This window comes from Lepisosteus platostomus, chromosome 18, assembly GCF_059453375.1.
Source record: "Lepisosteus platostomus isolate fLepPlt1 chromosome 18, fLepPlt1.hap1, whole genome shotgun sequence".
Taxonomy (NCBI): Eukaryota; Metazoa; Chordata; class Actinopteri; order Semionotiformes; family Lepisosteidae; genus Lepisosteus; species Lepisosteus platostomus.
Window position 1 is genome coordinate 4037900 of NC_142628.1, and position 26463 is coordinate 4064362.

General features: G+C 40.5%; 1 protein-coding gene across 10 annotated transcripts in view; it reads right to left on the reverse strand.

Annotated features, from left to right (window-relative positions):
- ptpn5 (protein tyrosine phosphatase non-receptor type 5) overlaps positions 1–23751 on the reverse strand; it is a 47398-nt gene extending 23647 nt beyond the window's left edge. For 2 of the 10 annotated variants that reach the window (XR_015928052.1, XM_088610944.1), the window contains exons 1-3: positions 12633–13720; positions 10980–11111; positions 1564–1769 (exon numbers count right to left, since the gene is read on the reverse strand). Coding sequence is in view for 7 of the 10 variants with exons in the window: in XM_088610944.1 (XP_088467070.1) it covers positions 1564–1749 (186 nt within the window). In the remaining 3 variants the exon portion in view is untranslated. The other 8 variants (XR_015928053.1, XR_015928054.1, XM_088610939.1 and 5 more) reach the window with 7 other exon arrangements.
- Positions 23752–26463: the final 2712 nt, after the last annotated feature.

The following is a 26463-nucleotide window of genomic DNA, read 5'->3' on the forward strand; positions in this document are numbered from 1 at the left end:
GTTAAGATCTGAACACCCTAGAGCTCCAGAGGAGGAGAATCATTTCTGTGGTAAAGAATGTGCTGAAGGGAACTCAGACATCTTAAAAATTCTAGACAGAAAGAGCTCTAGCTAAATGAGGGATGAGCCAACAGAGGACTGGGCTGGTGCAGCACTTGAAATTGAGTTGGGCTGTGAAATCATACCTGTCTTGCTAACACACCCCATGAAGTGCTTGTTGTTTAGGACTGATAGGCATAAATACAAAGGCATTAGTGATGATGGCTAACATGTGTTATGTGTTTTGTTCTATTGCTTTGATCAGGTAAAGTGATTTCAATGATTGTGTAGCACAGAGGAAAGGTGGATTAAAGGTAATAGCCCTACTAATGGCAGCAGCAGGGAATTTATGAAGCAGAGAATGGTGGTGTTAATGAAGTTGAGATGGTGAGGTGCATTCAACCACAATGCATGTAGTTTGTATAGTAAGAGAGCTAATTCTGACGTGAGCAAAGGGCATAATGGAAAAATGGGGAAAATGTGCCATCAGTGGTCGGACTGACTCCTGTGAACTGTGGGGAAAAGGTGCGTGATAAGGCAGAGATCTGCATGGAAGAAGGCATTCAGCGAGTTGGGGAAGAAGGTTTGAGTCCGTTGACTCATTGAGCAGGTCAGACTGGCTAGGCTTGCATGGAAAAAGATGAACTTGGAGAAGACACTCAACACTGATGGCTGTTGGGAAAGTTGTGAGGGGACTGCCGCCGTTGGGCAGGGATGGATGGATATCGGCATGGTGGGACTGACCCCTAGGACATCTGGGAGAAAACAGTGCTTTTGGATTTGGTTCTCCAGCTGGAGCCTGAAGCACTGCAGTTTGGATTCTTTCAAACAGGAGGAAGAGAGCAGCATGGTAAGGCCTGACTCTGACGAGAGCAAATGCCAAATGCGAAAATGAAACATGCAAGTGAACATGCGAGAAGCATGGTGATTATACATAGACGGGCAGATGTGAAGAGACTAGACTTTGACCTCCTCCTGAGCTTTTTTTACAACCCCATTTAAGGAAAAATGGGGAACAACTGAATAAATATGTGTGGAATTGTACCCCATGAAAGGACTGCAAAGACTAAGGGACTTTAGTCAAATGGCCTCAAGCATTAAAATTCTTACTAGTGTATATAGTTGTTTCTGAATGGATTGAGGGGATTTCCACAAGTTGAATTTACATAGGGAAGTGTGACACCAGGCCACTGAGGGGGTGGCTGGAGAGAAGGATTTGGCTAGACTTATTCTGTTTATGGAGCAAGATGCGAATAAAGGCTGCTTTAGACACACCCGAAGAAGGCTCCACAGCTGAAACGTTGTGTTTTCTTTCTTCTCTTGTCAGCACGGAATAAACCTATTACTTGCTCCTTTGCAGCCTAAGCATGCTGACGCAGCTCCCCACCTGAACTTCTAAAGTCTGGTTTATATCTGTGCTGCAGTGGAGTTTTTGGGTGTGATTGTGATTGCTTTCCCCCTCGTGCAGAACAAAATGAAGCTTTGTGCCAAGTAGAACTTAAGAGCGCCATGTTCAGATCCTACCGCTATTTGGGAGAAGACACAAACGCAGACGGTGCAGCCAGCCGTCACCACGGCCCTCCATAGCTTCTCCCACCAGGGGCCCTGGGGGTCCTGTGGGGAGCTGTGGGGGGGCTGAGCCACTCTACCCCACTCCTCCTGTTGTGCGTCAGCTTGGGCAGGTGGGCCTGTCATTGAGTTCTGGGTCATGATCCCTGACAACCGAAGACCTGGAGGCAAAAACAGGAGAGATCATCTCTCTGGATGCACAGTCTGAGACATAGAGTCCCTCCAGCACAGTGTGCTGTATAGTACAGAGCATACAGTGGTATAGTGGAGTACATGTGTTTGCCTGTTGATCCCACTAACTCTTTCAGAATCTCGATCAGTGCCGACTGTCAAGACATTCCTTACCTATTGCCCATTAATGGAAAAATCGACGTTACAGAAATGGAGAATGCCCATGTCTGAAGGAAAAAAAATGAATGTGGAAGACTTTCTTTTATTTTTTTGTTTATTTTATGATTCAAGTGGAGCCCAAGAAAAACATGGGTTTATTTAAAAAATGGCCCAAATGGCAATTTTGGAATTTAAATCGACCCTGTCCGTCAATGGGGTGTTAACAGATTTTTCTCTCTAACAAAACATGCATTTTCATACCTGCTTTTCATAGTTATGAAGAGATTTGTGCTACAACAGAGGTGCATAGTCAAATGGAAGATGCCATCCTCATAGCATGTCCTTCCATAACATACTGTACTGTAGGTCAATGTGTCTGTATTCTTAAGAGTTTTTACACATTTTATCTTCATCACGGAATCGCGGTAAATAAGGTTAATAACCAAGCAACAGTGTTCTTAATTTGACAGATTCAGGACTGTGTTAGGGTAAACACAAGGAGTGCTGGGTGATTTTCTAAACCTATAAATAGGTTTAGAAATGGGAATATTTCATATTTAAAGTAATGATACTTTTATTTTCAACGTATGAATTTTCACATTATGAACACTTTCCAAGGAACAAATTACATTCATAAAATGAAGCTTGAGTGTACTTGACATTGCTGAAAAGCTGTGTTAAAATTCATCTGTGATAAAAATCCATCTTTTTGTCCTTGTGTTCATGAACTTACGTTCATAAACGTCAGGATGTTTTTGTGGGTCAAAAAGTCCGAATTCTGGGCTTGGTTCAACTCCAAATCCTAAATTATTATTCTGTAACTGCTAATATACACAGGGAGCACAGTGGTGTAGTTGGTTGCATGGCTAAATCACAGTGCTGGGGCCCTGAGTTCAATTCCAGACCTGGGTTGCTATCTGCATGGAGTGAGCAGGTTCTCCCTGTGTTCGTGGGAGTTTCCTCCGGGTGTTCTAGTTTCCTCCCACAGTCCACATGATGATGATTGATCCTCAAACTGTAAACTTCTTTTGTGAATGCTTCAACATGCAGTAAGTTTCACTGTGCCACTAGGACAGCTCTAGGACAGGTGTCACTCGGTTTACATTTCTCTTCTTGAAACTTGCCTCCTCCCCTCTGTGGTGTCAATGGGCTTCCTGTTGGAGCTGCAGTTCATGGCACCAGTGTCAGACGTCTCCCGGTGAGCTAATGTCTGCCCACCTTCTCACCACTCCGAGCCTAGTGTGGGTGGATTCTCATTACTCGCCTGTCTCTGAAAGCCATTCTCAGTGCTCAATGCATCTCTTTTTATCATGATACTGTCATTCTTAATATTTTATAGGTTGGTGTCAAAGGTTAAAAAAAAACAAAACAATAGGAAATCATTGACCATCATTGATGGTTAAAGCACATAGGTAATTTGTTTTTGAAGTTAGTTCAGGATGGAAAACATAATTTGATTTTAAACTCATGTTTAAAAAAGTAAAGTCCAGACCAGAACCACATCAACTCATTGAGAGAGCTTATCCTGGTTTCTGTAGTGTTAAGCGAACTTCCTTTTCCATATAGACACTTCACTACACCCACATAGTGTAGGAATATAATAAAACTCAATTTCATTGGATAAAGATGACAAAAGGTCAAATAGGCATCAGCATGCTTGTGTAGACACAGATACACTTCTGTTTTTACAGCCAGCCAGTAAAAGGCTGCTTCTCTTGCTCCTCTTGTCAAACAATGCATGGGTGAGTCTGGTGTGAGCTGCTGTTTGAAGTCTGAGGCACTAGTGGAAATTCAGTGTTTCTGCACAACCCAGTCAGCTGAAGGGGATACTAGCAATATTAGGATTTTGATATATTTAAGGCCACAAATCATCTGTGAGTGCTGAGCGATTCAAAAAGAGGACCAAGCTTCATTGAGTACTTCAGAACAGGTTTTGGGACTTCGGACCTGTACATAATGGGCTGAGTGGGATTAACCTGATCTAAACAAAATACATACCAGACAACGTATTCACTAAATTAACTGAATTAAAACGCACTAGGTTTAAAATTCACTAAATTAACGTAATTAAAATGCACTAGGCACCAGACTGGTACTGTAGCACCCTCATCAGGCAGTGATGGGGCACCAAGCAGACAAGCAACGATGTCAGCCCCAGGAGAGCATGCTGGGATAAATGCGTACTTGTCTGGGATAGTGGGGAATCACCAGGGACATTGTTAACTCCTGGGGCTCGGGGGAATGGCATGTTATGCGAGTATACTTGTGTGGTTCTCCCATGTTTCCCCATCCTAGTCTGTGGTCTCAGGTTCCCACTATGACCTGTCCAGCCTCTGCTAGTCAGCACCCCCAGCATCATGGTAGTATAGTGGCGTATTTCTTATGCTCTTCCCATTCTTATGTGCATTTATTGCCCATGTCAGAGTATTCAACCCAGTTAACTCATGTCATCCAGGTCTTCACGGTAAGTTACAGATACCCTAGCTTACTGTATGATTGGGTAAGAGCAGCTGGCTGACCTGCAAACAATCACACAGCCCATACAGTATATCCAGAACCTGTGCCACCCTTTAGTACAGCCTAAACCATTTGTTCTCCAGCATACACAATCATTCGCAATCCCTCCTTCCAAGACGAAACCCAGACAGACTGAAGGCCTTTCCTTCCTGGCAGTTCTTATAGGCTCTACATTAGCCCAGATGCGTGACTAATTCCATGTAGCCCCTATCCCTTCAGCTCCTTTCCTTCATGTGGAATCTTGCTCCCTCTGTGTGCTAACTCCAGTAGACCAGCTTGGCCTCATTCTGTGGGCTTTTCCAATACATTTGTGCCTCCCTCACAACATCACAATCATAAAATGTACATGTACAGTTGGATGGATTTATGTTTGTGGTGGTTCCATTATCACCAGTAAAACAAATTAATGTTATACAGGTATCCTACTGTGATGGCAACCTGAACCCAGAAAAACAGGATATGTAACAGCTTGGCACAAAGGGTGATTAAAGTAATAAGCTTTTCTAATTTTCTTGATTTGAACATCATGTGAAAATCCTTATGGGGTAATGAAGACACACAATGCGTAAGGGAACTTGAAATCCCGCTTCTACGGTCATTTTATTTAAATAAAACAAGAAACATGTCCCGTTTGTTAGTTAGAATTTCCCTCTTCTAAATGCAGTGTCATCCAACTTATTTATATAGAATCCTGCCGTAAAAGCTCGGATTTGCTCTCTGTATGACTGACTGCTTTCTTCTGATGACTCACTGTTCTTATTCCTCTGGGAAATTCCGACCTCTCACCCTCACACACAAGCCCCAATGAATGAACAGTGAGCACAGATGGCACTACAGTGGCCCTGCTTTACCTTTGGGCTTACAGATTGTAGAACTTCACTGAGGGTTCTTTATAGGTGCAGGAGAGATAATGATTAAGAAGATAAGTGGCATTTTATGTAGTGAATGTGTTCATCGACTCATCCATCCATTTTCTTACCACTTTGTCCAATACAGGGTCGCAGGGGAACTATCCCAGCAAGGAATGGGTGCAAGGCAAGGTCCAACCTGGACAGGGCTCCAGCCCATAGCCCATCGCAGGGCAGACACAACCACACACTCACGCCAGGGCCAGTCTTCCCAGAGGCCAATTAACCCACCAGTCTGTCTTTGGACAGCGGGAGGAAACTGGAGGATCAGGAGGAACACGGGGAGAGCCTACAAACTCCATGTAGTGAACTCTTAAATTATCTACATACATAGTAATCCATCCATATTCTAACTGCTTCTTGAAGTTCAGGGCCATTGAGTAGCCTATCCTGGCAAGCAATGGGCGCAAGGCTGAATACACCCTGGATGGAACAGCAGTCCATCGCAGGGCAGATAGACACCCACTCACACCAGGGCCAATTTTCCCTGAAGCCAGTTAACCCACCAGTCTGTCTTTGGACTGCGGGAGGGAACCACAGTACCTGGAGGAAACTCCACGCAGATACCACCCCAGGTTTGGGATTGAATCCGGAGCCCCAGCAATCAGAGGCAGCAATACTAACCACTCTGTCACTGTGCATTGAACACTTAATGCACATATGCAATCTGCATATATATAGTAAATATTTATTTAGCTTTTTTAATGAAAATATTTTGATGTGTTGTAATATTTGTGTTGTTATATAAAGCATAAAAAGAAGTTCAGAGATGAAATTTCTGTTCATTTTATTAATTGCATACATTGTATTTAGTAAAAAAAGCATTAAAATAAGTTCAAAAGATGTATTTTGTTTTCAGTGGCTTGATGATAAAATCCTTTTCACGTGAGAAATGTTTAGATTATTTAAACAAAATTGGAAAAAATATCTACTGTAATTAATTTTGTTACTAAAAGCTTTTCATGATAGCAACTGAAAGTGCTTTACGCTAAAAACAAGCAAACACATTAGGTACTAATTGATATACAAAATGTAATGCAATAAATTAAAGGGGATTAAAATCTGGTGAACAAAATAGTTCCATAGCAGAATTTAAAAGAAATGACAGAATTGTAAAATCTAACATTGTATGTTCTGGGAGATCATTACACAGATTTGTAGCCACAAACCAGCAGACATAATCTTACAGTTTGGAGCCTAGTTTTGGGAACAGAAATAGACCAGAATCTAAAGTATGCAAACAGTGTACAGTTGGAAACGTAAGTTTGATGATGAAAAAACATTAAAGAAAGGATTTAAGGCTAAGCAGCAATATTCTAAGTTTTGTTCTATAATCCTCAGGTAGCAAGTTGACAGAAACTACTAAGGCCCAAAAACATTTAAGCATTTAAAGAAACTGGAGTACAAACATGTGTTGTGCAATAACCAAACAAGCATAATAAAACACAGAAAAAAAATAACTCAATAAAGCCCCAGGAAAGCCAATCTAAGACCACTTTGAGAGAGCTCTGTAACAGCATGGTCTTGGTTCCAACACTTGGTTGTACATCATTATAAAAATTGGCTATATCAGAGACATTCCACAAGCAAGACTGCAGTCTTAGATTTAGAGATTTCGTGTTTTATCCTTGAGAGCTCTAATGCATGATGCCACAAATAAAACTATACATGAGAGTTTATGAAAACACAACATATTTAGTTCCCATTAAGCTAATGAGCCAAAGAAAAATATATTTCATAGACAAGTCAGCTGGTCATTGCAGGACAGACACAGATAAACACACACAGAAGTCTTTCCAGCATCTTTTCTCAGCTGTACTGGATGTGCAGCACGCAGCATCTCAACGATTGTCAATCAATAGAGCGGCGCTCCGCGCTGTTTTAGAAAGTGGCCCATCAACAGCAGCAGGAGCTTGCTCTTCGGCTTTCCCAGGAGTCTGCCCCTACACAGACCAGGGCCAGCTGGCCAGCACCACATCAGCTCACCTAATGCTTTTCTCCTATTTTTTGTTGGCCTTCTCGGAGGCTGAGGTACAAGACCACTTTGGATTTGAAAGTCTTTTGTGGCTTAAATTGAGCAGAGGTGAACCTGGAGTTGTGTGGTTATTGGGTTGGTGGAGGGAAAGTCGCTGATGTTTCTGTTCTCTTCAGATGCCATAACTGATACTTACTCCAGTTAACAAAGCAGAGCTCTTTCTTACCTAGTTGCCTCTAAAGTCACGTATTCAACATAAGATCTTGTTATTGACTTTCAAGGATCCAAACAATCTGGCTCCATCCTACATCTCCAATCTCCTCCATGTTTCCACTCCCTCCTGTAGGCTCTGCTCAGCTGAGGCTGGTCCTCTGCTCACTGTACCCATGACTAAATCACAGCCGGAGCGCCCTTGAGGGGGAGAACTACAATCGTGACAGCGAGGCCCAGTATCCTTTTTCAACAAGATCCCCTAAGACCAAACACGTCAAGGATCACACACCGCCTGCTGGTACAATATTTTGTCTCCTCTCACAATCACACAGCAAACCAAATCCTGTGTTCTGGTACAAATAACATCACCTCAGATTACACCAACGAAACAACATTTTTGAAACTACAAACTATAACCTACAACAAATCCCCAAGTAGAACTGACTAACAACAAAGGTAAACCACTAATGCCTACTAGTCCAAACACATATTTATTATTTATTTCAATTTTAGATTCAGGGGGTTTGTCACTATGAACTGTATCATGGTGTTGAAAATATTGTCTTGGTAAGTTTGACTGGGTGCTTTCAGCTTTCATTTTGTGAACTAGACAGTTCTTGCTTTGTGACAGATATATATTGTTACACTTGTAAGGCATAGCACCCTCGTGTGATTCAAGTGTGTAAAAAGAAAACAAGGTAAACTGCAGAACACTGCACCCTTCAGATGGCCTGCATTTGAAGATCAGCAACTCCAAACCTCTTTCAACCTGGCAGCACCCAGATGCTGTTGCACAAACCCGTCTGCTGATTCCCTAACTGTCTGCCCTGCCCTAAGTGCTGTGTAAAATCTAAGCATTTGTTCTTGATTGTTCTTAGCTCATGATGTAGAGAGACAATGAGTTACCTGTTGCATCACAGGCATATTACATAGCTGAGCAGATAGACACGTAATTGCTGTAGGCTGGAGCCACAGACCCTTTGAATCATTTGCTCCTGGTTGTGCACAGTGTTTCAAAGGGAGAGCCTTTTTCAATCCGACCTTTTTTTAATGAATATTATTTATTCCCCTTCTCTCCAGACACTGAGCTAGGGTGAGACCTCCATTCGGACAGACAGCTGTAGCCTCTTCATTGAAGCTCTCTACTCTTTTTTTTTTTTGATGAAATTCAAATTCATTGTCAAATTATGACTCTTAGGAAGAGCCCTCAGTCGGCACAGGCAAGGAGAAGATTAGCTTTCATTGCACCCACGCGTAATTAGCGCTCCACTTTTTTAATCAGGGATCCATTCAAGAACCTTCTCTCTTTGTCCTAGCGGACAACCATTTCCTTTTTGCGTCTGTGGCGCAGGGGGCTTTCTGATTACACCCTGTGCCAGTGACTGGGATTTGCAAGGAATTTGTGGGGTTTGGAAATTGTTTAACTCTGAAAGATGTCCCTTACTGTATATTCATTTGTTCTCAGTCAGATTAATGTTGGGGGAATTCATAACCGCAGATGCCGGAGAATACCCATCCATCAATTACATCAATCACTCCATCATCCGTATCTGCTCGTGCTTAATAAGAGCTGTTGAATCCCAGTTTGAGAAGCGAAGGATTGACCTGCACCCTGGACAGGGACACCTGGCAGGTCACACACAAACACAAACACACAGGGACATTTTAGAGGCACCAGTTGACCTGGCCAGCATGTCTTTTGGGAAGTGGAAGGAAACTACCACAGAACAGAGAACACGTATGAACATGAGAACATGCAGGCACCAGACTTCAGGTACAAATACCTGAGAGGGAGCAATGGCAAGGACCAGGCCTGTATTGCCCATAAAGACCATCTTACCTGTTTATCAACACCGCTCTTAAGGTGACTTACTGTATGTCAACTGAATAGCCAGAACAGAGAAATCATTGAGGATGAAAGTAATATTAGAAAAGCAGCTTGCTTTTATGTACATGGTAACATTCAGGAGAATTCAGAATTAACTGGGCATATGCACAAAGAAACTGCAAGCCAAACAATTCCTACAGGGGACAGCATTTTATTTATTACTATAGTAAAGCTTTGCAAGTATTAATGTGCTTTTGGAAAATAACTTTGTTCCCAGGCATTTCTGCAGGCTAACTGACACATCTGACAACTTTGTAGGTTTATATAAAAAGGAAAAAATGTCAAGAGTTATTTCACAATGTTCTCCCAAATGCCATAATTTGGTGAATTCCAGGAATGAGTCTGGAATGATTTCATGGAAATGTATGTTATGACTTGGGGATAATGAGTAAAAGAACATGTGATAGAAAAAATATCAAGATTTAATAAAACTAACCTTTTGTTTTTAAAATGCAAACATGGAAATCTTGTCATATATCCACAAGAGTGTAGTTAAAATAATGTTGTGTCTTAGTGTCTGCATGTTTACTTGCACATTGTCTATTGTTTGTTTGTACATTGTCTTGATGCACTGTTTGCACTTTGTTTTGTTTTTTACACTTGTTTTACAATCGAGAGACTTTCTGTAAGTAAGAATTCCATTGTACCAGTACCGGTTACATATGGCAATAAAGTTCAAGTTCAAGTTCAAGTTCAAGTGATTCTCCAAATTATCGATTTACAGAAAGTTTTACTACTATGTTATACATTAATTACTTTTTAGGGCTCTTTCACCAAGCATGCTAGAATGATGATGGCAATCCTGTGCCATTAAGTTCCCAGCTGCCAGAACTGTTATTTTGGTATCAGGCATTTGTCTCTAGACTTTTTTCCGCAAATTTTTTGAGTGCTTATTTAGATTTTTGTTTTTACCTCTAACAGCAAAATTTACAATAGCAAGGAGGTGTATACTCATTTCATTTGTATATTGTCAGAGAGCTTTTGAAGTCCACAGGCAGAGCACTTCAGCAACAAATCCAAACAATAAATGATTCATATTTTTTATGAGCCCCTGGCACACACACATGTTCCTGAATATACCTTTGTTAAACCTCCAGATCTTCAGATGAGTAGTCTACATTTATATCGGCTGCATTATTGCCTACCTTTTGGATCTGTTCATACTATTTGCATTTTACATTATTCATTTTTATGGATTGCATTTTCATTACTACTTGCGCCTCTGACTGTTCCCTTAAGCATAGCTCAAGGCTAACTGAGACGAAGAAATGAAAAGGCATCCCACAAAGATGTTGAGCTCATTTGTAATTATTCTGTACAGCTGGTGTGCTACTGATATGTCTCCCCCTGCCACTTCCTCTCATCCAGCTGTCAGAACTCTCCTCACAAGGTATCGCTGCTGGAGTAGTTCTGCTCCATGCAGGATAACATCTTCAGCAGAAAGAGATATTTAGAAGAGTGCATATTAGATTACAATTAAAAAAATGTCATCTTTTCAGGACCTGTTCAGACATAATCCGCAGATGGCAGAAAACCTTACCTTTCTTTAAAGATGAGAGAAGAGTGGAGTCAGGGTGCCGGATCACATGGCAGGTGGGAATTTCCTGATTTTGGGGTTTCTCCCTGAGGTCAGAGCTTGTCTTCAATTGGCAACAGCTAAAAGTGAGCACTCCTGTATAGCAGAGAAGACAGCAGTGCTGGTTCAATGGTGACATGCAGAGGGAAGTAGCACTTCCATCACACTGCAGTTCATTCCCTATCTAGTTTCACTAGGAACAAGCGTATTGAAAGGTTTATTGAGTGTTTTAGTCATAATAAATTTGGCTTAACCCACTGGGCTGAGGGCTGGCCTCCCGGCCACAGGAAGCCCCCATTCAGAGAGAGGAGTGACCAAGGGGCACCTGCAGGGCTGGAGCTAAAGCGAAGAGGGATATAAAAGACCCATGCGAGGGAGAAAAAAGGATCACTTACAGTATTTATAATGTTTTGGTGTGGAAATGACGTCAGGATTGATTTCAAATTACTGACAGCTGAAGCAGATGCAACTGGGGTGTTGTCATGGCTCCAGAACCTTTCTTATAAACTCCATTTTACGAGCTGCTCGTTCTTGTATAAAGCATGCTAATGATTGAGACAGATCACAAACATATGACACATTTTGAGTTTTTTTTAAATCGTATTTAACATCCCACATCTATCATCAAATTGTACACAGAACAAGTAAAAAGGAGAACAGACTCTCCGGAGGTGCTCCAGGCTTGGGTATGACAGTCTAACAAATTCGCCTTTCTTCTCAACCCCCCGAGAAAAAAAAAAATACACCTTGAGACGATGCATTTCTCCATCGTCCAGCCTGGCACTGGAGCACAAATGGTTTGAGAGGCAACCTTTTAAAAAAGTGAATCACTGACGACTTGGGTCAAGTATTTTGGTGCCAGCTGCCAGAGTGACCCAGGATGAAAGCAGGTCAAAGTGTGAGCTGAGAAGAACAGCCTCACAATTTTCAGAATAAAAGGGCACAAATTCCACTCCAGCTGTGTCCATTTGCGTGCAGTGGGTAGATGCTTCGGACCTTTGTATGTTAGGTTTTCTGAAGGATCCAAAGAGGATTTTCAGCTTTTCGAATGTGAAAAAATAATAATCCTCAGCACGAAATAGATAATCACACACAATCTTTTTCATCTCCAACGTCACACACTTCTCCACTACATATACTCCCTCTCCTCTTCAATGAGGTGTAGATTCAAATACGAACACCCTTTTATGCCAAACAATGGGCCCCTATTGTTTTCTGTGGTCTGTTTCAAACGAGTCAGGAAAAACAGAACACATGGAGAATGCATCATTCTTTTAGTCTGCACCTGCGACTTTCCTTGGCTGTCACACACCCTCACAAAAAAGGAAGAAAATCAAAATTGGCCTGACTGTCATGTGAAATGGATCAGCAGCTTTGTCACCACAATGACTGAAATGACTAGGTTTTCTCGTTCTGAATGGACAGCATGGAATAAAAAAAAAAAAAAAAAAGACAGACCCAAATTGGTCATTATCTGCCCGCATCGACAAGAGCTCTCCTTTTCATTTCGTAAACAATGTGCCAGGAGGCTAGCCTCGCCGTTCGCAGTGGAGGTGGTTGCAATGATGACGCCTGTGAGGGAGGCGTTTCGGTAACCACGGCAACGCACGCACTCACCCCAAAAAGAAGAGCGTTTCTTATCAGGAAAGCCAGAGTGGGCCAGGTATGAAGCACAGCGGGACAGTGAAGTGTGGAATACCTGGTTCTACAGTGCAGGGAAAGGCAGACTGAGGCAACGCCCCTGCTGGATCCAAGACCAACGTTGTTTCAAAAAGCCTAAAGAGCAAGTGTGAAATGGCAGCAGGAAAGCAAGCTAGATAAACTGATAAGACACTGCAGTTACGGCAGCTGTTACCAAATCAGATTCATACTGGGCGCCCTCTGTTTGATTCGAAATGCGCCAGAATCAGAGTTTGCCACTTCCTAATTCGAAAACACCACAGCCATTTCTCCCAGAGTCCACCAACATGAAAATAAAATTCAGTTGACTCAGGAAAAAAAAACAACTCATTTCCCTTTCTGTATAAAAGCAAACTGACAATTCTCCTTTATCGGTACAGTTATCCGTTACTCCTCTTAATTTAGGTCGTTCAGTCAGCTTTGAGATGAACAAGTACGATTAAAAGACAGATAAGTGCAGGTACATCGTCAGCGATCTTCATATCATTGCACACATACAGTAGGAGATCTGTACACAAATAGGAGGTACAATTCCTATATGAGGGCAGCTCAGTCTGGTTTTGCAGTCCCTGTGCACAGTGCTTTGCGGACTACTTTGAAAGAGACAAACTGTAACCTGATATAAATAAAGCTTTCTGTCAAAAAAAAAAGAAATGGTCTTGGAATATAACTGACACAAGAGAGCCAGACCAACTCACAGGTGCTGTCATGATATTATTTGTTGTGTGAGGAAACTCTCCCATTGAGCAGGTGGCCATGTGGGCCCTTTTGTATAACTGTGCATATTTCGCACAATCCAGAATGCACAAAAAACATTCCTCCAGGGAGCGGAGGGTAATTTTCTCTGCTCGCTCCAGCTCTGTCCTTGGTGTCCCTGGTGTGCCAGTGGAACAGGCTTACAGAAGCTTATGTTGTCCGGAAAGTGAAGAAATTCTGACTGTGGTGCTTGAACCTGCATCTTACAGGTAGAAGCTATTCTCCTAATGCAAAGTGTGCCGCGTCTCATTTACTCCGAGGTGCCTGACCGATCCAAGAGGCTGTTGCTACATAAAGTATGTACCAGTTCCATTCTTAAAATTACTGTAGATCAATACAGTCGACAAAAAACATTATATATACATGAATATATACATTATATATACATGAATATATAATGTTCATGTTATTATACAGCCAGGAATAAATTTTGTGATACTAAAAGAATGGTAAATATATACAGTATTGCTTCAGATTATTAATCTTGGTATCTTTTGTACAGAGGATAGATAGATACTTTATTGATCCCGTGAGGGAAATTGCACTGCAACAGCAGCTTAACACAGTCAACAGAGCACAGTGTAACTAAATTACACAATAATACAACAATACAATACATACAATACAATCAGTACAGTCAGTGAGAAGCGACAATACAATATGGATTCGTATTGTATGACACATCCCAAACCAAGCAACTAAACTCCCGTTCATCTTTCTTTTTGTTATAATTGCTCCTTTTCTGCTTATTTACAATATTCCATAATTGTTGCAGTTTTTGTTCTTGTCTCGCCATATTTCTCTCAGAAAAGTGAGACCAGAAGAAGGCAGTATTTGCTCTTTAATTAATGGGCTAAGATGTTCGAAGAATGGATTCACGATGTTGAACCAAAAACTCCTTTTCCTTCTTAGGCTGGGTCATGTAAACAAAGGAAGGGTTTTAAAATACTTTTAGCAATAGTGCCCCATTTGTCTGTTCCCTTTTCGTTCTTGACATGGTTACGGCACTAGAATAATATAGATGAATCAAAGGCATTCATTTTGCATATGGCGATTTAAATTTTTCATCTTGACAGTGTTAAAGAATAAAGTGTATTCAATCAAGATCATGATCTAAATCCAATTAGCAACAACCTCAGGACAGGAACCTATGTACGTGTTCCACAAAATACAAAGAGCAGCAGTTCTGGTGCAACCTGGAATCAACAATCATTACTCTAACATGTACTGTGTCTTGGAAAATCCAAATCACAATTGGCTAATGACATAGCCCAGACTGGACCTAGTGATTTTTGGATTATTGTGCTCAATCTGTACTCAACGCAAGAGGCTTTTACTGGCCAAGCCACACTAGATGGTCTATTTAAGTCTCATGCAATATAAAAACGTCTGCGATAACTTCACATTTAAAGAATATTATAAACTGAATCCAATTGCAGAAATCTCACCTTTACAGCTGCTGATTTTAATACCTTAGTCCATTTCCTTTTGTTAGCAATTGCTACAAAAGTCCTATAAAACAAAATGCTGATATATGAATGTTCTGAAGAGTTTAACTATTGGAAGACAACAATGAGCCATTCAAAGCGGAGCTTTAATAGTATTCGGTAACTGGAACTCAATCCACAAAGAAAAAACATTGCACTGCAGCAGAGAGGCTTTCTTGCTTCAGCAAGTGGCTGTGCAGACGCTGGTGTTCACCGGCTGATCTCCCAAAACATGAAGTGTAGGAAGAGACACAGAGAGAAGAATTACAGATTAAAATGCCCTAATTAAAAATCATATTCACTCATTTTTTTAAAATGTATGAAATCACATTCATATCAAAAGGAAAGCCCACACATGAAATTCCTTCTCAAATAAATAGGTCTTTGGTCATGACTTAAAGACTGGCTCTCATTTATATTCTGGTGTATGTGTTACACCACATTCCACAAATAAGCTGTGTGGATATGCTCTGCCTCCCACAATCCTCATCTGAACTGCTCAAACAGTCAATAGCCGCAGAGTAGCAGACTACAGAGAGTGGACTGTTAGACACTCACACATATCTGCAAGCGATTCAGGAATTAGTCAACAAGGATCTCACGGGTTAACAGCATTTTAAAAATCAATCCATAATGGAACAGGCAGCCAACTACAGTAGGAGCTGGCTGTGAGGAGGCAATTGAAGAGACATTAGATGCTCAGGATGCTTTTTTAAATGAGCTTGACTACACACAGCACTAAAGATGAAACCAGGGTGTCTGAGACTCCCATGTCGCTTGCAGCTTTAATGCCTGGGCCCAGCTTGATTTGTACACTTCTGCTTCAACTATATCTGTACCCAGAATGATATGGAAGGGTGACATTAAAAAAACCTAAACACGCTAAAGAATTATTCAAATTACAAGTACTGTATGCTACCTTATCCAGGGTAGAAAACTGCAGTTTTGTTAGGTAGCAGTAACACTCGAAATCTAAAATATTCCACAAAAATCTCTATAAAGATGTATTTAACATCAGGAGGTTCCCATGGAAACACCTTTTACTGCATTAATAGCTAGATGTCATAGATAAATGATTTTTAGTTTCATTTTAAGCCCTGTGGATGACTAATCTGGGATCATTAAAAGAATATGGCGATCCTCTATGTACTTAAGTAAAAGGAGACGGGATGTGTTTAGAGAGTGCTTCTGAGAAAAGCAGTGTTAGTTAGTGTCTCTGTTGAAAGAAGGAAAAGAAACTCCAGGAATTCAATGTGCTGTCTCGCTGTCATGGAAAATACATTAAGTAATGTTTAATGTTGCCTGATGAGTTACAGCAATTGTTAACAGTTAAATAAATATGACTGGCAAGACAGGGTAAAGGTGGAAACAGAAGCATAATAATAATAATCTTAATAACAGGCTTATGAATTATGGATTGGTATTCTTGTGCAAGAGTCCTCTGTTACTCTGCACATGCATCAATAATGCATATTCATAACCAATGAGGACTAAAAGGTTGCTTGGGATTTGTGTCAATGATCTGTAACAGGGTACACCATCGTCTAAAGGAGCCAGAGACAAAGCTCCATTTCTTATGAGGCAAAAGATTTGTTAAAGTCTGGACACCTCTCTTTCCCCACGTTTCATCCCACTCCCAGATGCAGTGTGGTTCAATTTCTACTCTTCTGTCGAATCAATGGTTTGAAATCAAAGCTTATTTTTTGATGAACTAGCCACTGCTTTTTAAATCAATTTCTTCATTCAAAGGGAGCAATCAACAATCATCAAAGTTTAAACAACTGCCGGTTTTTCCAAGAAACATGAGATTTACCATATCAAAACAACTGAAACATTCTACATGCAATAAATACGTTAAAGGGGTCCTGAACTTTGTTAACTCTCTGCCCTCATACTGTAGGTGCTCATAAAGACGTGTGTTCTTGCTCATGTATTGAATTTGAATCTGATCTCATATACAGTATGGAATTCCACATGTCGAAACTATGCGTCTGTCCCCAGTTTAATTGCTAAGACTTTCTATGGATGTGTTCTTATTCTACAAACAACACTATAATACCATTCATATTCTTTTATAACCTTTATTCCAAAAGACATAACAGACACATAACTATTTTGACCCTAAAACAAACTCCCACTCTAAACCTAATCCCAGTCCCTAACCCTAAACCCTAATCTGCCCATCCATTTTCTAACTCTTCCAATTCAGGGTCCAAGGGGAGCCGGAGCCTATCCCAGCAAGCAACAGGTGCAAGGCAGGATACTCTCTGGACGGGACGCCAGTCTTTCACAGGGCACATCAACAAACATCCACAGACATGCACACACTCACACCAGGGCCAATGTTCCCAGAAGCCCATCGATCTACCAGTATGCTTTTGGACAGTGGGAGGAAACCAGCACCCGAAGGAAAAATAGTGAGACCTACAAACTCACTGCAGATACTGTAGCACATCGGCTCTAGAATTGAACCCAGAGCCCCAACACTGAGAGGCAGTAATGCAAACCACTGCCCCTCCATGCCACCCAACCCTATGATCTGCAGGACTGCAGGAACAAATGTTATGTAATGTAATGTACTGTATACTTATGTACCTATTATGTGTTTTTGAACATCAGTTAGAGAAGATGTAACTATAGTGTCATATATGACCTCTATGAAGGTAATGGATGAATAGGTGGGCTAGTAATGGCATATATTAATGCACATCTCTTTGATGTTGATACGAGGTGGTACAGTGTAAATACTGTGAAACAGTGCCTTGAAAATTATTTTGATTATATAACTAGAGTATCACATTTATGCATTTAAACCTTAAAAATGTAATATTTGAAAAAACGAATGACATAGGCAAAAGAGAAACTATAATAAAGAAATGTTGCATCACAGCTTAACAGTGTCTCCCTTGTTATTTACATAAAAAACCACTTTATAGAACCTCAAAGAGAAACTGTTGCCTTACTTACATCGTTCAGATGTTCAGTTGCTTTACACCAGCGTGCAAGTGCTTTGTGATTAATGGCTGTAAGGTGAATTTCCATGATAGAAAATACGGGGGGGGGGTTAAATAATTGTCTCCTTTCTGTAAAATAAACCTATTGTAGTAATGAATCCCTTAATTCATGCAACAGGCAGAGCATTTGCAGTGAAAATATGGCCATTACTGTGCAAGTGAGATCAACATTGAGTCATGTTGAGTCAGCACACTATGTCACCCTCCTCTAGCACCGAGACTGAAATCAAAACCTATTGTGTGGAGCTCTGTTTCCAATGACTTCAATCTGCACTACAGGCACCATATGGCAATAGAATATAATTTGCAGTCCGAGCCCTTTTTTAGAGAAATATAATCATTTTCCAAAAAGTGTTAAAAATTAGAAATCGCTTTTCTGTATCTAGGCAACGTGACACGGCCGAACCTCTTCACAGGAGCTGAAATCTGCCTCTTCCTGTCCGTCTGTCCCAGTGCTGGGTTCGTTCAATACTGCATGTTCGGGGACGTGCGTGTTGCTTTTGTCGACTTTGGTTTGGCACTGTTTGAAATGTGGTGGTGCAAAACGTCCACCATACTTGATGGGAGGAAACGACTGAGGGACAGAATGAGGAAAATTGTCAGAGGTCGTTTGTGAGTGCACTGCTCTCCACTTCAGGTGTTCAGAGCTCTGCAGGACAGCACACGTCATCATACTGAGCTTCGAGCAAGTGTCGCTGAACCCGTACTCTAACCTGGCAAATACTGTACCCAGGCTGTGGAACTTGTACTGAACGACTTGTTGAACAAACTAAGAATGCTAGCCTCACACTTGTGGAATCCTATGTAAGGATAAACTTGTGTGTCATGCCTATTTATTATTGCGAAACACCGATACTGTACGTGTTAACGTCTAGCTTGCTTTTGCTTGGAGAGGTATTAAAAGGCTTAGTTTAATTTGTTGCATTTAGCTAGAATATATAATATATACTATACTGTAAAATATATGCTTTCAATTTTGTGCATTTGCTCTGTTTTAGCGAGAGCATTTCACTCTTTTCTTATTGGTTACTGATTAGATTATCATTATTGCGTCTGTTTAAAATAACACCATAGAACTGTAACAATACTTAGCAGCATTAACACTCCATGTTAAAGTGGGTCTCACATTTATCTGTCATAAAGAGAATGATTTATTATTCATGGCAAAAAGCTCAGACTACTTATCCGAAAAAACTGTGAACAGTGACAGACGCTGCATACAGCAAATGTCTCGTATAAAAGTGCCATGAAAGCTTTGTCTCCTTTACAAAATAATTTTAAAGCAAGTAAATGTTTACCTACTTAGTATAGTTTTTGCTTAATTTTCCTTAGGAGCTGAAGTCAATTAGATTTAGTGCGGAGAAGAAGAGAACCACACTAACAGTATTAGAATTTGCCACTAGTTGGGAAAGACGTACAAACTTTTATTCAGCACTGTACCCTGTTACACAGACACTTCAGCTATCAGTTTCAATAACTATCGACTGGAACGAGTGAATTAACAGTACATTTTCTAAACTGTTACCATAAAGTTATTGTTTTAACTCACATCTACACTGCAAATCAAGAGGTTTCTCCTTCCTCCAGTATGCGTAATCTGTAAAAGCAGATTGCTTGCGCATGTACTGTATTCGGAGAGGTTGTATCGTTGCTTATTCTGAAATCGCTTTTGTTTTTTGTACAGTAATGAGGGGGGCAATTCACTGTGACGAGTATGGGCCCCTTTAAGACCTGCAGTCCTACAACAAGCAAACATGTAAACAGCTCGATTTAAAAAAATAAAAAACGGCAAACTGATTCATAAGGCCCACGGCCAGGGCAAGGGTTAAAAGATGAGCCTTAACTTCAAAACATAGAATATTAAATGTATGCTTTTGATTTTGTGCATATGTTCAGTTTTATCAAGTGCATTTCACTCTTTCCTTATTGGTTACTAATTAGATTATTGTGTCTTTCTGTTAATGCTATAGAACTGTAACAATAATTACTTGCATGAGATTAAATTTAGTTTTAAATACTTCAGTTTAGGTCACCATTATAGGTATCATTAAACATTCCATAAACATGCTATTAATAATGCTATAAACATTAGAACAAATATTTAATGGTTAAGGATAAGGGAATTTGTGAGCCTATAGTCTTTATCAGGGTTTTGGTCCTAAAATTCAGTTAACATGGTCAGTATTCCGTGTGCAAAAATACAAATAATTTATTATTATCTAGTTATAAATGTGATATGCAGCCGGTTGTAAAACCTCTGCTTAACAGCTACTGACTATTGTTGTTACATCAGTAGCATCATGTAGTCTTTTAGGATATTCAGAAACTGAAAAGCACATAATTCTTGATTTTGTTGCTTTGCAAGTAACTTATGTTTAAAAGAGCTGTGTGCAGAATAAATCTTGTCACCCTTTTTAGTATTACCCAAATGTTTCCAGACTTCCCTTGTTCAAAGTTGTCATCCTGATCAACTGACCACCTTATCATTTGGTTTGAAGGGTAAGAGAAACAGTTATGAATATACAGTATATATACTATATACAGTATAAACAGATTTAGATTGTGGCTGTGAATTATGCTCACACTTTACAAAAGAAAAATAAGAGGGTTAATTGTAAAATGGAGACAATGATAAAACCCCAGATACGGTCATTTGGAATGTAAATTGCAGTAATTAAACAATAAATCCAATTTAGCAATTCCAATGTAGTAATTCAACACCAAATTCACAAATGAACATCTTTCAGCTGGAATGTAATTCTACAGTCATGCTTCCAAGTTCATTGAAATCTTGGGGCAAGATGACAGCTTTAAGCACTGCTATCATTTCAGCCCAATTGTTAATAAACCCTTGAAGTCAGCAACCAAGCAAGCAAATCCACCGATAATCTAGGGAGTTGTTGTGTTGGTGTGTTAGTGAATGTGCCTTATCTGTGATGGGAGGTGAGGTAGACTTGAAAATATTTCCACATTTCCAATATTTAATAAACGATGAGCACAAGTTCTATATTCAAGGTTCTTTTACCTATAACTCTTTACTCGTTTTTCTCTAAATTAGTACATACTGTATATATTTCTGGATATATTTAAAAATAAACATATTTCTGAAAGTGCTTCTGCAAAACAACAACACAAAAACTGAATGAACTCTACACACCCCTAAATTCTTGATTTTTCTCAAATTGCGTTTTTTTTTTCAAACAGAGAACCTTTGTTGTAAACACTAAGGATATTCTGTGGCTTTCTAACATTTAAAGGATTTTTTTAAATTCTCTTTTTATTACAATTGTTATTTTGCATTACAAAATGTTGTCACTTAAGCTTTACACCACAATGACATTTAAAATATTAGTAATATTGGACATTTTTCACATTGATAATGATGATACTTGTATGGTATCACACAGAACCACCCGATAGATCAGACTTTTAGATTTTAAGAAAAGGTACTAGAACACAGTAATGTCTTATTACCCAGGCCATTTGTGGTATGACCTGCCAGTGCCATTTTGAATTACTGTACCTCTTTTCAATTTTTATCCAGTGTATCAGCATCTACTGTATTCTCCTGTTCAAGGAAACCTTGGAAAATCATAAAATTTACCGTCTTTCTCAAGATGTATTTCACTGAATTTGATCGTTATTAATATAATTCTTGAGTGGAGAACATTCAATGTAGTGATGATGTGAGGTAGCAAACTCAGTAGAGAGGTTCTTTGCTTGTGAAACCAGGAACTCCTCACATACACACACCCTCGGTGATTATGCTTAATTGAATTTGCTCCAGCATTTTCTAAGATATCACTCTTGTATTGGTATTTTATGCTTTGATTCACACTGTTGGTTCTGTATGTACTGTAGGATGTATAGTGAAACAATTTAACCACCTTTATTTGAAACGTGGCCTCAACTGTGTGAGGACTGGAAATTAAAATTAATTTCCAACTTTTTGATTTAACCTATTATGCAACACAACCACTTAAAAATATTTAACCTGTAAACTTTCACTCCGCTAAATGACATACAGTGTGTCTTTAAGCAAGCTCTGTGGTGCTCCCAGATTCATTCAATAAATTCCTTAATATCTCTGTAAGAAATAATAACCTCACTGCCTTGATTGCCTGAGCACAATTCCTGAATCTGTGCTCTCCATACCTTTCCAGCTTTCTTAATGAGCCTCCTTTGCACTAATGGGCACTCGGAAATTGCACACTACTGCTCAATAGACTATTGGATATGTACTGTACATTGAACCTCTATATTTTCTGCCCCACAAAAAAGAAACAGCCTGGAGTTTGGTTTAGTCAATGAACAAGTGGCTGGACATGTACACTTTACTGACGAATGTTTAAAGCATATACAAATCTAAAGAAAGGCACACTGAATACATACCATATCACCTGTCTGTCAAGTAACCAAAGCTGAGATAGAGTTACTGCTGTACACTGAGCTCTCTGAATGGCAGAAGAAAGCAGCAGCAACAGCAACAGATTATTCATCTCTAAAACTGCAGCTTCCTATATTAGAAAACAAATGTTCCCTAAAAAACTGCACAGGGAAAGTGTGTATATCCATGTGCTCTGTAATGGTTTAGTAAAGTATGGAGTGATTATTGATGAAATTCACATCACGTACTGTACATTCAGAATGGCATACAGTATAAATCTGTGTTGAATATACAACACATACCTTGACTGTACTGTAGCTGCTGCAGGGATAGAATATATGATGAGATGCAGTCATATTTTACAATTAAATTCATCTGGCATATTTATTTTTCTGACTTTTACATCAAAACCAAAATCAATAGCCAAAGCATGATATACAGTACAAGCCCAAGCTAAAACAGTCAAACTGATGCTCAGTGGGTGTTATCTTCTTTACTAATTAAAACTGTAAATGCCTAAACTTATTTGCCACATGAAGATTATTTCTCGACAAAACACAAGCCACTGATTCAACTGATTTCTACCACTACTTGCGCAAGATGTAAAAAATATTTTAGTAGAAAATGATTGCTTTAGAATTACCAGCACTTATTTCATTCAACTTTCCATAAAATACAATAGTAAAGGAACTCATTTACATGATTCTGACGTATAAACATATATACCCTATATGTAATCACATTCATATGTAAACCTAGATATAGTATGAGTATATTTAACACATACACATTTCTATGCATGTACAGTACATACCTCTATGACAGAAAGCCTACTATTTGGCGTGATAAAACAAACACACTCACACAACACTGGAAGAAAACCAATAACTATCATTTCTGATTTAAAAAGCCGCTGGAAAAACCATGCATCAACAGTTTCCTACCTTTCCACACTGAGAAGATAGTGGAAATGAAAACGGAGGGTCATGCAACATAATTAATATTCACATCACAGAGAGCAGCGGGCAGATGAAAAGGTGGAGGGCACGGAGGCGAGGGAGATGATGCTCTGCCGTAGCAAGGCAGCAAACCTTTATGACTGCACTGCTCAGGTCACACTCCCCGCTGGACCCCGGGTCTGACGGGCTATTTCTCTCTCGCCGTTGGCGGCGGTGGTGGGTTTTGTTGTTGTTTTCTGGGGGGCTAGTCCGTAGGCTGGTTAGGTAGCTCGGTATCTGTTCGTAGCCTTGACAACCAGAGAGGGGAACGGGGAGAAGGGAAGAGCGCTCCAGAAATCACGGCACGTCTCTGAACCCGAGCACAGTGCTGCAGTGTTGGCCGCCCACCTCCCTGATTAAATTGTGTGGGCTGCATCCCCTCCCCACTCTCTCTCTCTCGTCTCTCTCACTCTCGTCTCCCCCCCCTCCACACTTACTTCTTTTCAGCTCACCGGTTTGATTGACAGAAACCCTTTCAAACCCCACCCACTCACACACGCAGGCACACGTTCATCCTCTCTCTTCCTTTCTGCGTGTGTGTGGGGACCTCTGTCTCCCTCTCCTCTCTTGTGAATAAAAGAGGGGGGGAAACATGAATGAAAAATACATGAACGCAGCAATGCCTTAGGGACAGAGCTTCAGTGCAATCCACTTCCACGTGAGCTTTGCTTCAGTGTGTCGCTGGTGTGTGCGGCTGCACACATACAGAGAGGTCTGTGTGGTTGTGGTCTGCAGCCCCTAGACACACGCTTTCCACACTTCAGTCGTTCATTCAGCTTCTCCCTTCCCTCGTCCCCGAAGGGCTGTTATTCCCCGTTTGTTTTCAAAGGGAATTGAAAGCGGCACTGCCAATCATAAACATGATAAGGCTCAGACGGTTATTATTAATAAAAGTAATAACAGAAACAAAATAACGATGGGAATAATCATAATTAGCACCTGTCAGGCAATGTTACACATTTTAAGAGCGCATAATGCTGTATAACAGAGCAGAAGAATAAGAACCTAATGAAGACTGCTTTATCATTGAAATCTGGGCTTTCAAGGTGAAAGCACACTTACAGATAGCAGATCCATTGTTCCTGCCTCTCGGCTGCTTAAAGAATCTAATCCGACAGTTCAAACTTCCATACGATAATAGATAATGACAAAACTGTAGAGCAACATGGGGCTGCTTCCAAAGAGCATTTTACCAAGGGTTTTTCTTGAACTCGCTTGCTTTTTAGCTCCACAGATCCGTTCTTGGGTGATTTCCAAAGAGGCGTCTTTGGATGTGTAGTGAGATCAGTTAAGGAGACTGCTATCAGCAATGTAATATGGGAATTTTACTTAATTAGCAAATTGTTACCTGGTTGACTAATAATAATTATAATAATAATACGTATTTCTATAGCAGGTATAGCACTTCCTGCCCCAAAGGCTTAACATGCAGGAGACTCTTTATCCACCACTGAAGTGCAACATCCATTGGTTGACTCAGGGCAGCCATTATGCACCAGCAGCCCAGCTACACAGAAACGTCAAAGTGAGAAATTACATCACCAGCTGCATTATGGAGGATTTGAGGGAGGCCAGAGTGTTCAGGCCTAAAGTGCAATTTAGGTAGGTTTCTGGGGTTAATACCCCTAGTCTTAGGACCACTGCCCTGGGTCTTTAAATGCGCCACCAACATCACTTCCAGTAAAAACCTGCTTTCCTTGGGAATCTCTTATCCCAGTTTTGACCAGGCCTAGTTTTGCTTAGCCTGTGGGACATGTGTCAGTTTCTATGGTATATCTAAACAAAGGGTACTTAATTCCTACCCATCTTTGTAATATGATATTTTGGCAGCAGTTGTACCCACCAGAGAAAGGTGCCAGATTAGCAGTACTGTGAGAATTGTCACTGAGAACGAGCACTTGAGGGCTCATTTGCGAAGTCTCACCCGTCATTAAACACATACACTGTAAACTGGGACAAATAGCTCTGTCTCAGGACCTGCCCCCAGAACATGTGAAGGCAGGTACTGGGTAAGCCCTGAGTGTACATGTGACAGAGAAGGTCAGGAGCAATCTTCATGAGGTAAGGGTAGAATAGTGTTCTGGATTTTCTTTGTGCATGTTTGAATTGAATTAGCTGGCATCCTAAATTACTAGAGAGAAAGAAAGTTGTAAAAGATTGTGTCCCTATCAAAGTCACTCTCTATTCTCTTGTCTAGTTCTCTGTCTCGTATAAAGCTAACTGGGAGAGGACTGCATTCAAATGAGAGAAAAAGTCACATAGATAAAAGGCTACACCGCCCTCGAAACCATTAACCAGCTGCTTGATAAATGGGAACTCTCACCAGGTAAGACTGAGTAGCAAGGCTGCTTCAGATCCTGAAACATATTTAATTAAAGTTTCCTAAATCGCCATGAGCGTATTGGCTCCAGAATCCAATCAAATCCTGCAAGTGCTTGAGAGGCCAGAGGGGGTCGCTGTTTTGCTCATATCTGAGAGGCTGGCCTACTAATCTCACCTTGCCCTTGGCACATTCAGTTGTTGTTTTTTTTTATAGCATCACTTTATTAACCCTTTATAATTTCTTGCATTAGGAATTTGTCTTTTCGCATACCCCAGCTTGCTCTCCATGACTGCTACTTTATACTGCTACACGGGGAGTTTCAGTCATAGTCAGCTAGCAACCTGACCCAGGCTCGAACCTGCAATCATAGAACTGATCCTGCACTCCAAGCAAGTGGCTTGAATGGCTGAGTTACTCAGGAGGTCCCCAGGAGGTTAAACCAGCAGCTTCTGTCTCAGAGTTATCCCAGTAGGAATTTAAGTAGCCTTATCCACTTCTCTGACTCTCTGAAGAGGTTTTGGTGCTGTGTCACCTGCAGAGTATTCACCTCCGTGTCTCTTCTTTCAACAAGTGACAAAGTAACCGCGATCTTCTCTTCCAACAGCTGAAGGTGAGAGTGAATGACCCCCAGAGATCTGTTTCTGAGGGGTTCCTGGGACAACCCACAGTAAGGTTGGTCAGCGACCTTAGAAATTTACTCGCTTGCTTTCTTCCCCTCGGATATTGTAGTTTGACTTGAATATTAAAATGAGTCACCAGAAGTCCCCACAAAACGACTTTATTTTTTTACCAAGTTGCTCTAT